The sequence below is a fragment of the Schistocerca piceifrons genome, chromosome 3 (genome assembly GCF_021461385.2).
Source record: "Schistocerca piceifrons isolate TAMUIC-IGC-003096 chromosome 3, iqSchPice1.1, whole genome shotgun sequence".
Taxonomy (NCBI): Eukaryota; Metazoa; Arthropoda; class Insecta; order Orthoptera; family Acrididae; genus Schistocerca; species Schistocerca piceifrons.
This window is the reverse complement of record NC_060140.1, coordinates 559,367,892-559,381,900: the sequence shown is the minus strand read 5'-3', so window position 1 is coordinate 559,381,900 and position 14,009 is coordinate 559,367,892. Positions and strand designations below refer to the sequence as shown.

The 14,009-nt window shown below is 45.4% G+C and overlaps 1 protein-coding gene across 1 annotated transcript; it reads right to left on the bottom strand.

Moving 5' to 3' along the window:
- Positions 1-5,321: 5,321 nt before the first annotated feature.
- Positions 5,322-13,661, bottom strand: LOC124788837. The gene is made up of 2 exons (XM_047256119.1): positions 12,902-13,661; positions 5,322-5,731 (listed from the first exon to the last, which is right to left on the bottom strand). Exons 1-2 carry the CDS (start codon positions 13,371-13,373, stop codon positions 5,322-5,324), a joined length of 882 nt encoding a protein of 293 aa, XP_047112075.1. The 5' UTR covers positions 13,374-13,661.
- Between the last annotated feature and the right edge of the window lie 348 nt (positions 13,662-14,009).

Below are 14,009 nucleotides of genomic sequence, written 5' to 3'. Positions count from 1 at the left end.
TAGTCCCCGCCCGCAGATCCAAATGGGGGACTATTTTACCTCCGGAATATTTTACCCAAGAGGACGCCATCATCATGTAATCATACAGTAAAGCTGCATGCCCTCGGGAAAAATTACGGGTGTAGTTTCCCCTTGCTTTCAGCCGTTTGCAGTACCAGCACAGCAAGCCCGTTTTGGTTATTGTTATAAGGCCAGATCCGTCAATCATCCAGACTGTTGCCCTTGCAACTACTGAAAAGGCTGCTGCCCCTCTTCAGGAACCACACGTTTGTCTGGCCTCTCAACAGATACCCCTCCGTTGTGGTTGCACCTACGGTACGGCTATCTGTATCGCTGAGGCACGCAAGCCTCCCACCAACGGCAAGGTCCATGGTTCATGGGGGGGTTAGATTTGGTACACACATACAAAGGAGGGATGTGCATGACTATAGTCTTCCAACCTCAAACGTGTACTCTCCATTCAACCTCCCCCGCCTCCCTAAACCCCGGCCTTTCCTGCATGTCACAGTCCCAGAACACATTTTATCCCATAATACGACTCTACTGCACTTAGATTTGGTACACACATTTATTATTTGTTCTTAGGGCTCATCATTTAACAATAAACGTCAATTTTATACAAAGAACACACATCGGGTAAGAATTTGGCACTTCCCACGACTTCGAGCGCTGAAGCGCTTAGTCCTAGAGAAAAACGAATAGGCCCCTCTTTGTAGAAAATTCAGTGCAGTTTAATTTTGTACTGGGGAACATTAATACTAGAAGTCGCAATTTTCCAGATATTCGGTAAAAACATGAAAAACTGATCTTTAGCGGCCGTCCCCCACCCAACTCTCAACCGCATGCCCCACTCGTCAGAATTTTTATTATGTTGTTCACGACACTTCCCCTCACCGCTTCACAAAAATGTGGGACCACATGTACTTTTTCCCCCCTACACGAACTCCCCGCCCCCCCTCTCCAGCCTTCGTTGACTTGGCTAGTAATGCAGTATATACGGTGCTGTGGGATATGTTGGTTAAAATATCACAAATATGTGAGCTTTCAGTATTGTGAGTACAAGAAGTGTGTCCAATGTTACAGGAAATTTCCACGTGGAGGGTGCAACACAGCATGCTCAGAGGACGAGAACGTTCATCTTACTGCTAGACTTCAGACTTCCAGGGATGAGGAAACATCACACAGGCAGATTATACAGACAATTTGCCGTAGTTCACTGACTGCAAGCTTAGAGATGACAAGATGGACTCGGGACAACAGAGTAGCAAGAAGAATAGGAACGAGTCTTTCCAGTAGGATAACAGCACGAGAATACGCAGAATTGTTCCTCTGAATGTGACAAATATCTGGATGGCAAACGCTGGAATCCGAGCAGATGTCAAGGCTGATTGTCACCTCTAGCTGAGGGAAACAGATTACTGGAAGCTGAGTAGAGATCTCGAGTTGCATTACTCCGTTTTCTGTTGATACTATACCACAGGCAACAGAGTTGCACGTTGTACAGCCAGAGTCAACCGGAACAATGAAAGGCATTCTGTGGTGTTCCGCAACGGGTCCCGCTTCTGTTTCTTTCTTTCTTTTTTTTTTTTCATCCAAAGTTTTCCAGGCATTGGAATCAATAATGGGGAGTTTCAGATCTGACCACAGAACCAATTTTGTAATTGTGGAAAGGGAGGATGAATGCTCACCATTATGTCTGATGTTGTTCCCACCTGGGCATAGGTGGCAAAGGCTAGAACGTGTAATTTCGATTTTGACTTGAGCATACCTGCTCTAAATTCTGACCACTGCTTTTTAGCAATGTTATTTTATGATTTAGTAAATATTTCATTCGCATGAAGACACCCCTAGTAGGTCAGCGTACCTACCATTTATGTGAAACTGGTTGACGGTGTAATCTTATGTTGAGAATTTGTTTCTAGAAGGCTAAAATCTGTTGTCAGACCCTTCATGACAAGGAAGACAATGCAAGACCCCACAGTGTAATTCAAACCTCAATGTATGGATCCTCGACTCAGCTACCCACTCCCCTCATTTGATGTCCACATACCATATCTAGGACGCGATGGGAAGAAGTATACTTTCATACCAGCCTCCAGACATCAGTTTGCATGGATGCTGAACCCTCTCCATTCTTGGGGAATGAGTGGATCCTTGACTTGCCTACCCAGTCTCCTGATTTAGCGTTTACATCAACTATCGCTCATTAATTTCATACATAAACTATCGCTCATTAATTTCAATACATCCCGGTATTTCAGATTAAAACACAAATCAAACGTTATTTGTCACAAAATATAATTATATTAACTTCCACATATATAATAAAGTAACAACAATTATGTTTTACTTTCATAAAAGTATTCTCCTTTGGATTTAATGACTGCCTCAAAAACTCGAAGCATGTGGTCAATCAGTTTTTGTAGGTATCGTGAATCTATATGATTCCACACATCCTTAACAATATTTCAGAGATGTACCTTGCTGGATATATTAACTTCCCTGATACGTCTGTCCACTTCATCCCAGCCATTTCAGTGGGATTACAATCGGGGCTTTGGGACGGCCATACCATATCATTCAGTACTTTCTGTTTTTACTTTGATGCAACGCAGTTCGTACAGTATGCCGGTCGATGTTTTGGGTCATTATACTATTGTAAGGTGAACCCTTTGTCTACAAAAAGCAATCCACATCGTATTGCATGATACTGAAGTATGGGGTGGTACTGCTTCTGATACATACATCCTAGTGTTTTCACAATGTCGCCAACACTATCTCCGGCAAAACATTCCCAAACCATAATAGTACCTCCACTGTATTTAACCGTAGGCAGAAAAAACTGCTGGGCTACCCTTTCCCCTACAAATCGGCGAACAAATAGTCTCTTTCTGGTTCCAAAAATCTCGAAATTTGATTCATCGGTGAATAACACCTTCGCCCACTCTTCCGGTGTCGAAGTATGATGTTTTCTAGCCCATTCAGGTCTCTTCTGTTTATTTATGGGCCATAGAAGGGGTTTCCTTGGTGTGACACATCCTGTCAATCCGGCTTCAGTCGTGTCCTTTTTACTGTTGCAACAGATATTGTAGGCGTGTTAATTTCTACCAATTCTGCATGAATTTGGGGCCGCGCTGGGTAGCCTTGCGGCCTTAGGCGACTTGCCAGGGTTCGCGCGGCTCCCCTCTGTCGGAGGTTCGAGTCCTCCCTCGGGCATGGGTGTGTGTATTGTTCTTAGCGTAAGTTAGTTTAAGTTACATTAAGTAGTGTGTGAGCCTAGTGATCCATGACCTCAGCAGTTTGTTCCCATGGAAACTTACCACAAATTTCCAATTTTCCACGAATTTGGGGCGCTGGTTTGAATCTATTTCTCTTACTGGTAATTCTGATATATTTATCATCACTTTTAGTTGTTTTACGAGGTCGTTCTGGTCGTGGTATGTCCTTATTGCTACCTGCTGTCTGCTAGCGGTGAAAGGTGTATTGCACTTCCCCTATAGACACACTACACCGTTTCGCAATTTGGCGAATGGATAAAACTGCTTGGCTAAGTGCTACAATTACAGCACGTCTTTCCATATACACCTCCACTCATGGAGCATTCCTACCGACGCGCCCACTTCAATGTCCCGAAAGAACTGACGTACAGGAACCACATGTTATGTATCGTAGCAATGCTTGCCGTTCACTGCGGTCATTACATCACTACAGGAAACAACACACGCGCACCAAATGCGGCGTCTGTCGGAAAATAGGTAAACAAACATATCAAATAAGTGGCTGATTCAAATGGCTCTGAGCACTATGGGACTCAACTCCTGAGGTCATTAGTCCCGTAGAACTTAGAACTAGTTAAACCTAACTAACCTAAGGACATCACAAACATCCATGCCCGAGGCAGGATTCGAACCTGCGACCGTAGCGGTCTTGCGGTTCCAGACTGCAGCGCCTTTAACCGCACGGCCACTTCGGCCGGCATCAAATAAGTACATAACATTTATGTACACAACATTGTTTCTTGGATACTATTCCATCTTGATGACCACAAACAAAAATCATGACATGTGTACAACTGTTTTACTATTCCTTTGCTTCCTCAACCGTACCCACGGTATTACCTATTTCTACAGATAACTAGATGTCATTTATTGGATGTATAGAAATTAATGAGCGGTACTGTATCATATGTAGGACCACCGATTGGCATGGACTTGGACTCATTACATTCTCGAGGAATGTACGGATTTTCGACTTGCCTACTCCGTCCCCTGATTTACCGTCTTTCATACCAGCCTCCAGTCATAGATCTGCATGGACGTTGCACTCACTGCATTCTTGAAGAATGTACACATCACTGACTTGGCTAACCAGTCCCCTGGTTTTCTGTCCGCAGCCGGCCGGGGTGGCCGAGCGGTTCTAGGCGCTACAGTCTGAAACCGCGCGACCGCTACGGTTCGAATCCTGCCTCGGGCATGAAAGTGTGTGATATCCTTAGGTTAGTTAGGTTTAAGTAGTTCTAAGTTCTAGGAGACTGATGACCTCAGAAGTAAAGTCCCATAGTGCTCAGAGCCATTTGAACCATTTTTTGAGTAGCGGCTGTCCACAGACCACATATAAGATGCAACGGGCAGATGTGTACTTTCACACCACCATCCACCCATCGATTTGGATGGAAACTGCATGCATTGCTTTCCTGAAGAATGTTCGGATCCTTGACTTGTCCATCAAGTGCCCTGATTTACCGTCTACATACCATATCTAAGATGCAATGGAAAGATGTGTACTTTCATAGAGTCTCCAGTTATCGATCTGAATGAACATAGCACTCACTGCACTCTTGAGGACTTTATGCATCCTTGACTTGCCTGATTTGCTGTCCAGAGGCCACATCTAGGATGCGATGAGGAGATATGTACTTTCAGTCCAACTTCAAGTCATCAACCTGCATGGATTATGCACCTGTTTCAGGTATGGCAAGAGATTCTTCAAAATGATGTTATAAACTTGTTTGCTTCCATGCCACATGGAAAGTTGGAGTGTATTCGTTTCTTTGGAGGTCACTCGGTTGATGAGGGTCATCAGTTCCGAGTTGTATAACCTTTATGGGACGAACACCTCCACAAAGTTCAGTAAGTATCAAACTGGTGCTTCATGCTATAAAATTTTTCGTTTCCGTGAGAGTGTACTTGGATATCGACGCAACATTATGTTCAGATAGTATTCAGATATTTCTATCCAACGCCGCTAGAAGGAAAGCTCCCCTCGAAGAAAGAACAAATCTAACAGAGCAGTGTGTAGGCATCGGAGTGCCTCTTACCTGCCTACCTCCGCACAGGTTTGTGGGCGCTGTAGGCGAGCGAGTGCGCCGCGACGGGCGCCGGGTGCGCGCTGAACTCGCCGTGGCTGTAGCCGGTGCTTTCGTAGGCGACGCCGCCGCCCACCGGGTAGCCACCGCCGCCCACGGCGCCGTAGCTGTAAGGCCCGCCGACGACAGCGGCGACGGGCACCGGCCGCGCCTCGTGCACCTCGTGCTGCGGGTGGCGGCTCTGCGACACCAGCTTGAGCACGACGAGCGCGCCCGCGACCAGCAGCGCCAGCGTCGACACCAGCAGCGCCTTCTTGGCCAGCAGCGCCAGGCCCAGCACGGACAGCGCCACCGCGCCCGCCGCCTTCACTCCCGCCACCAGCAGGATCGGCAGCAGCACCTTCAGCGCCTTCTTCTTCCCTCGCCCTGCAACAAACCCGTTCCTTTACGCGTCTGGACTCTAGACAGACAGTAATCTAGAGTGCTTCCATTTTCGGTTCCCTTGAACTATCCTCAGGTCTAGCCCGCCCGGTTGGCCGTGCGGTGTAACGCACGGCTTTCAGGGCGGGAAGGAGCGCCTGGTCCCCGGCACGAATCCGCCCGGTGGATTTGTGTCGAGGTCCGGTGAACCGCCCAGCCTGTGGATAGTTTTTAGGCGGTTTTCCATCTGCCTCGGCGAATGCGGGCTGGTTCCCCTTATTCCGCCTCAGTTACACTATGGCGGCGATTGCTGTGCAAACAAGTTCTCCACATACACGTACACCACCATTACTCTACCAGACAAACATAGGGGTTACACTCGTCTGGTGTGAAACGTTCCGTGCTGGGGTGAGGGGTGGGGGGCACCGGGGGCTGAACCGCACAATAACCCTGGGTTCGGTGTGGGGCGGCGGAGGGGTGAAGTGGACTGCGGTGGTCGTCGTGTGGTTGTGGACCACTGCGGCTGCGGCGGGGACGGAGCCTCTCCGTCGATTCTAGGTCCCCGGTTAACATACAATACAATTCAAACAAATCCTCAGATCTGTTCGTAAGCGTTACAAGAGTAACCAGGCAAATTTGTCACTAAAAATTAATGTTACTCTAAACGTCTTTCGTGGAAGCCCGTGACTAGACTATTGATCTAACTGGAGGTAACCTTTGTTCGCTGCGGCACTGGGAGCGGCAGGATAGCGGGCCCATCGCCCCATCCGCCCTTCACCTCCGGAAGAGATGCCCGGTACTCAACTGATACCAGACTGAGTCGATCTGGAACCTTCCTGGAGGGACTGGAACGAGGCAAAATACCCGCCTCTAACCGGGACTGAAGTTTGAACTTCCAGAACCGAATCCTACTGCACTACCCTCCAGACCACCATGGCCACAAAAATTTACATACGAGGGGCGTTCAACAAGTAATGTAACACATTTTTTTCTGAAATCAGCTTGGTTTTATTCACCACTTTATACTCCACTCCTTTGGCTACAAAACACTTTTTTTCACCATAACCACCGTTCTGTGCGGCGGCCTTACGCCACCTTACTGACCTGTGCGTCTACATGGTACACTGTAATGGTCGACATCGGAGCCAACGTCTTGTTGCATCAATAACCTCCACATCATCCACGTACGGCTTCCTGCGCAGAGCAGTCTTCAATGGGCCAAACAGATGGAAGTCGGAAGGAGCGAGATCCGGACTGTAGGGTGGATGGGGAAGAACAGTCCACTGAAGTCTTACGAGCTCCGCTCGAGTGCACAGACTTGTGTGAGGCCTTGCATTGTCATGGAGAAGGAGAAGCTAGTTTGCATTTTTGTGATGGTCAACTCGAATGACAACGTCCGCACGTTCCAACACTCCAGGAGTCACAGCTGTGTACGGCACGTGAAACTTGGACAAGTTTGCGCTACCTCGTTGCGATGATGACTGATGCCTCGCCCAACGATTCACCGTGCTTTTGTTGACTGTCATTTCTCTGTAGACATCTGCAAACGCCTATGACTATCTGCAGTGCTCTGGGTTTCCTCCAAACGAAACTCAAGGACGTCTCTTTGCTTGCAACGCACCTCCGTTACAGACGCTTTTTTGAAGGCTACGTATAGTGCCGCTACCGAACTAAATTTCATGAAAATACAAGGGCTGAAGCGGGAATAACCCACGACATCCAGCCGGCCGGGTGGCCGAGCGGTTCTAGGCGCTACAGTCTGGAACCGCGCGACCACTACGGTCGCAGGTTCGAATCCTGCCTGTGGCATGGATGTGTGTGATGTCCTTAGGTTAGTTAGGTTTAAGTAGTTCTAAGTTCTAGGGGACTCATGACCTCAGCAGTTAAGTCCCATAGTGCTCAGAGCCATTTCAACCATTTTTGTAATCACGTGTTTGCTTGTGTCTCCTTAGCCGAATGCCTCCTCATTTCACAGATCACAATGGCCCACTGGTCGAGTGGCGTGAGCACAATGTTCCGCAGCAAAGTAAACCATTTCCAAGACAGAACACTGAAGAGCGGCAGCGTAGGAACACCACGAAGTGCACCATACTTTCTGTAAAATGTAATTTCTAGTTACGAGGCTGATGGCAGTGGTAGTTATTTTCCATATCGATTGTAGGGCCGGATCTTGTTGACGTAGTTCACACAGAGTTCTCCATTAGCTATGCAGTTGTTTAAACGGAAGGAACACGTTTACAGCTTACTGTCACTCGACTGGAGCCTCGAGAAGTCTTTCCTAGTAATTCCCAGTATCTAACTGGTAGTTTTACATTAGATTTACTATCCATCCAGGTTGGAAATTTATACTTCTTCAAAACCGGATTCGGCTCTGAAAAACCATCGTCAGATATGCATTTCATTTCTAACAGAAATAACCAACACATGCAATGGCATGTATTTTTAGCTTAGACGTCACGAAAGGGATATTGATTAAATACTCATAACATTGAAATTGACGTGCTACGAGTGTAACTAACACAATTCAGTCATGAAAGCCCTCATCAAGGAAGGTAAAGAAGGAAAGAGGTTGATGAAGACGGTGCATAAGCTCTCACTCGGAAAGCATGGGTAAGGAAATCGGCATCTGGCCTGGAGTAATTCAGGGAAATCGCGGAACACCTAAATCTGGATGGCCGGACGCGGATTTGAGCTGTCATCCTCGAGAATGTGAGGCCAGAATCACTGTGCCATCTCGCTCGGTATGAAGGAATGTAAGTCCGCCGTTAGGTGAATAATAGATTTTTTGCGAAAGTGTAATAAATATATATTGTAGTTTCCAAGAAAGTGTCAAATTTTATACATACAGGCATTCCTAGTAAGTCTAGTAAAAATCAAGTATGCTTTGTGATATGGTGCTGGTTAATCACAAGTATAAGGAAGTAAAAATGTACTTCTTACACTTATTGGACATAAAAGGCCTTCAGTGATACTATTATTCTTATCCAAGTCTACATCTGCACTCTACTAACTCTGTATTTCATTTCTTCATCCTGAATGAGATAAACGACTGTCGGTAAGTATCGGTTTCCGTTTAGATCGAATCTCTCTCTCTCTCTCTGATTATAGAGTTACAATCATCATCCAAGGTATATGAGAGCGGCGATAACATGGACTCATTTTGGATTGTTTGTTGGGAAACATTTTGTTGCTTGCCTCTGTGTTCGGCCAGTATTATGTTTTTCGACTTCGTCCGTTCATTGACACCTTTCTGCTGCTTTAGATTTTATCTCTTATTCATCCCACCAGACATGCGTATCTTCTTTCCACTTCAGTCCTACAGTGTCCTCACTGAGCCTTTGCATTTCCTTATACCAATTTTACAGATGCTCAATCTCATTCAGATATCCGTCATTCAGCGCCCTGCCTAACAGAATGTTCCCGTTTCCCTGACACTGCCATTTTTTTTTTCTCACAGTCATCAACACCTTGCCGCTCTCCTCCAGGAGATTCGAGTGGGGGACTAATCCGGAATATTCTGACAAAGGAGAGATCAGAACTAAAGGCCACATACCTGTAGCTACACATTATGTGTCCCCAGAACAGCGAAATTAATTCAGTCCTGCAACCCCAAACCGTTGATGGTTGGCTATTCTTATGATTTTCAGAGCAGTTACCCAATCATCTCCGCTGGGCTTGACAACGCCATTGGCAGAAGTGTTTGCTTGCCATTGCCTATAATCATTATTCCGATTCCAATCAACAGCTCCGATAATACTTGTGATTTAGAGCATTTCCGTTTTCTGCCAAGGTTGGCTCTTCCAAATCACAGTGTGAACATTGATGTTGTTTAAATCTATGAGCACGTATAAATTTGAAAGCACGCTTTCAGTGGCCACGGCTGTTCTCAAGAGAGCTATCTCACTGCTTCAGTAAGCTCTCGTACACTGCAATTTACTCAAAAGTTCTGCATCTCCTGTAATAGAAATAATGGTACAAGAATGATAGTCATCTCTTAGGAATTGTTTCGATTCTTTCGATTTGAGTGAAATTTAGAATTCATAACAATGTGCAGCCAAAAATGCATTTTATCCGTTGCATCCTGCAGGTACGTTGCAGGCAATCACAGCTGAGAAAAGAGAAAATTTATGCAGTCAGCTGTCATGGCGCTCATCGGCAGTGATTATAATTGAATTTATTAAACGAGGATCCTGACGTAGATGACGTATCGTTTCGTAAGCTCTACATTGTTTCAGGTGAGTATCGGCGCTACTTTATAAAGTATGGTTTAGCTCACTGGCTATTAAGTTTTTTCTGTATAGACTATTTCCACGAATTTAAAGTGATTACACAAATCCACGCCAGACATACACCAGGTAATTTAAATGTGCATCAATATAAAGACGACAGGTATGTTCAAGAAATATTTGACACAATGCGTATAACTACGTCAAGTGGAAAATGCACGTTGAAAACTTCAAAGCTACAAAAGCACACAAAAACATGAAGCACATGCCGTTCTATACAGTCGTTTTCAGACAGAGACGATACATTTTTACAATTTAGTCTTAAGAGCTGTAGCTGATTTGAACCAATTCAATGATTCAAGTTATCCTGTTATGACATCATAATATTTAAACTTTGGTGTTTAGGGAATCAATGACAACTATTTATTAACACATTAGTGTATATGACAGATATTGATAAACTACGATGATCAATTGCTGATAAAGAAAAGCAACTTATGTACTATACCTAAGCAACAAACCGAATATTATTCTGATGGCAATTATCGGATTAAATAGACATGTTTATTGTATTACTACAAGTATACCTAAAACCTATTTCCATTCTCAAGTAGCATATAATTTCCATTTTATCACATTTATCACTTTAATATGGGTGATTTAGTACATTAAAATTACGCTGAGTTCTACCTTCTGCTATTAGCATCTATTGCCTATCTACTGTTTCGACTGTTTTATTTTTCCACATCATCAGTCGTTTAACGTCAGCACTACTATCAGCAATAGACTACTACTAAAAATACTTCCATCACATCAAAGTAGACCACAATCAGCATTCTTATATTATTGTTAATTCACCTACTGGCCACCGTATGCTGCTAGAGGCTATGTATTTCATCTCATTCAAGTTTGTTCGTCACGTCTAGACTCATCTTGACATTATCCCAGTCAACAACCGCATGCTACAGCTAGGAACTTGGGTTTTTGTTCCTCCTGACATTGTTATTGTAGGACATAATACTGTCGAGAAACGAACAGATGGGTATTTAAGTAATGATGAGATTATCTACACAGATGATACATCTCCGGCTAAGTATTTCATGCATAATAGGCCATTACATGAAACGATGCTGATTATAAGGAAAATTTTCGAGGACTCTTTAGTTGATCAAAAACCTGTAATTTTCTGGAAAAAGTAGTACTGTGACTCTGTTTTAAACAGAATGAATACTTGAGGAGGTGACGTGCAAAGACGGACATGTTCCCTAAATGCAGTTTTTTACAATCAAAATGTTCAAATGTGTGTGAATTCCTAAGGGACCAAATTGCTGAGGTAATTAGTTCCTAGACTTACGCACTACTTAAACTAACTTATGCTAAGAACAACACACACACACACGTACGAGGGAGTACTGGAACCTCCGGCGGGAGGGGTCGTGCAATCCGTGACATGGGGCCTCAAATCGCGCGGCCATTACGCGCGGCTTTTACAATCGACTTAAAGCTTATTTCAGGCATACATATGAATGAAAATGACACAATGCAATGCAAACGACTGTAGTTTACAGCTGTAAATTAAACCTAGAACGGAAATATTCTTTTAAAAGTACTTTTAAATATGGACATGTTCTCATTAGCAGGAACCATTTGGAGGTGTTCAGCGTTGAATGATTTCTATAAGCAAATACCTTTTTTTTTTTTCAAAGTTACTGTTGATTGTATAATACTTCCAATACTGTACCGTATTACATAATTCTAACAATTTAGCGTGTTATATCACGGAAAGAATTATAATCTGGCAACTGTGACATTGATATTCAGTGTACTACCGAATGTTCCGATTTCATTGTTGATTCACAATTATTTAAAATATTCCAAATCAGCGTAACAGAATACAATGATATAACGATAGCATTACCTGTCAATAGAAAGGTCCTTTGAGGTAATTGTTACATTTAAACATATAAACCAGAAGCATCCTCTAAACAGTGTTGAACAAGGCGTACATATCGTCAAAGGTGGGTGTATACCAATTTAAGTTCCCTAGAATTTGCCACTCTTCACAGAAAATAGTTTGCAGTAGAGTATAACCATCTTTGTTACTGACATTTGAAATTAAATGGCTGAGAAATACTTCCGGTCATGGTTAAGAAAGGAGTTTTGTGATGGTCCATCCGCGTTTTTGAAGAGACTTCGACTGTTGTACATCTTTCTGGGGCCTCTAGAGCGCAGATGCCTTCATATCAGCATGAATGTTTCCCGTAGTTTCGTACTTGTATAAGAAAATTCATTCATTTCCTTTATGTAGTCTAATTTTCGTAGGTCTTTAGATAGGAATTTCACGTCTGTCACTCTCCAGTCTACATTGAGGTTTATTACTTAACCCACTGACTGGTAGACCACACTAGATTCCTCTTTTGTTCCATTTGTCGTCCTTTTTCGTAGAGGTCTCTTCACTTTTTGAAAATGTGGTGAGTAGGTAGTGTCCTTGTAATAAAAACTATTAATATTAGGGCTATGGAATATTATTACGAACTGATGCTTACAGCTGCTCGGCGTGGGAACGTCTGACCGTCACTGGAATTGAAATCACGTGACTGAATTCAGCGTCTCCTATAGGCCGTAATGGACTAGTTGTTCTTTGCACTGAATGTATATGTGGACACGTTCGTGTTTACTCTGAACCGTGTATTTTCACAGGTTTCCGCGATTGCACACATTCGGTTTCCCTTGTACTGAATGATATTTTAGATTCTGCTTATCGTATATGTACCGTTCCATACCGTATCTAATTTTTTTTATATTGGGAACATGTTAACCTTTGCGTATCACCTCCTCAATTGATAGTTAGTTTGGGCCTCAACGGTGGAGTATTCGGCACCTTGTTGCTGGAGGGTAATTTGTATTAAATGAGTGCGAAGACCAATGGAAGAGTGAAAACTGGACTCACCTTCAGTGATGAGCTCGGAGATCTTGGTGCGCACATCCGTGGGCAGGCGGTCCGCGATGGCCCTGGCGGTGGCCCTCGCCAGCTGCGGCAGGTCGACTCGCAGGCTGCGCTCTCGGACAAAGGCTGCCGCCTCGCCCAGAGCGAACTGCTCTAGCGCCTGTTCGCGCGACGACACGTCTTGCGCTTCTTCCACCTGGCGACCCAACTCTCGTGCTGCTGACGTCGACGACACAGCAGACCCTACTTCAGCCTCGCGCACCAGTGACAGCCCAGTCACCAGTGGGATACTGTCCCGGTCGAAGAAAGCTCTAATGTTGCGGTACGCCACTAGCTGCATACACTGTATCGAGTCTTTCTTCAAGCAGCTGTCCCAGGTCGAGGCGGCATCGCCAGTAGAGGTTTCGGCCGCGACAGCCTTACACTCTGCCCATTGCATCAGCAACGCCGTTAAAATCAGTAACGCCGATTTCATTGTGGTTATAGTCCGCTCTACACTCGAGGCGAAGAAAGATGCAAAAAAAAAGAAGAACTGGCCGATTCACTTTCACTGACGCTGCGCGTTCGAGATGAGCATACGGCACTCTTAGCGATGGAAAACGGTGTGATCAGCTGCCGACCCAACGCTCCGCTTTTAAAGTCTCTCTCTCTCTGTCTCTGTTCACGCCCTTAGACGGCCCGGGTGACGCCGCACTGGAACCTCCAGCAGCCAGATGGCGCCCTGCGGCCGACTCAGTCGCGTTCCAGGGACCAGTCAGGTCGTCCTATTACTCCCCTCCCTCTCTGACCGGCCCACCCGTTACCCCACATGAGGACACGGGCGGTGGTCGCCACCTGCCCGGGAAAGATCCGAGCATAGGTAGCGGCGAGACCGTCTGGGCGGGGACGCAAAAAGAGAACGGAGAAGCCGGTACTGGACTAGCAGAGACCCCAATTTGTCCCCCTGTGCTCCCGCGCCGGATGCGCCGCCGCCGTATCGACATCGGCGGGACGAGCCGGACATCCTGTCCCTCTGCCTGCTACTTTGCGCTGTCTGACCACCAGCCCAGTTAGCCGTGCGGTAGTTACAGCCGTGTCGGTCGGCTCGAGCCACGTGATCGGGGAGGGCTTC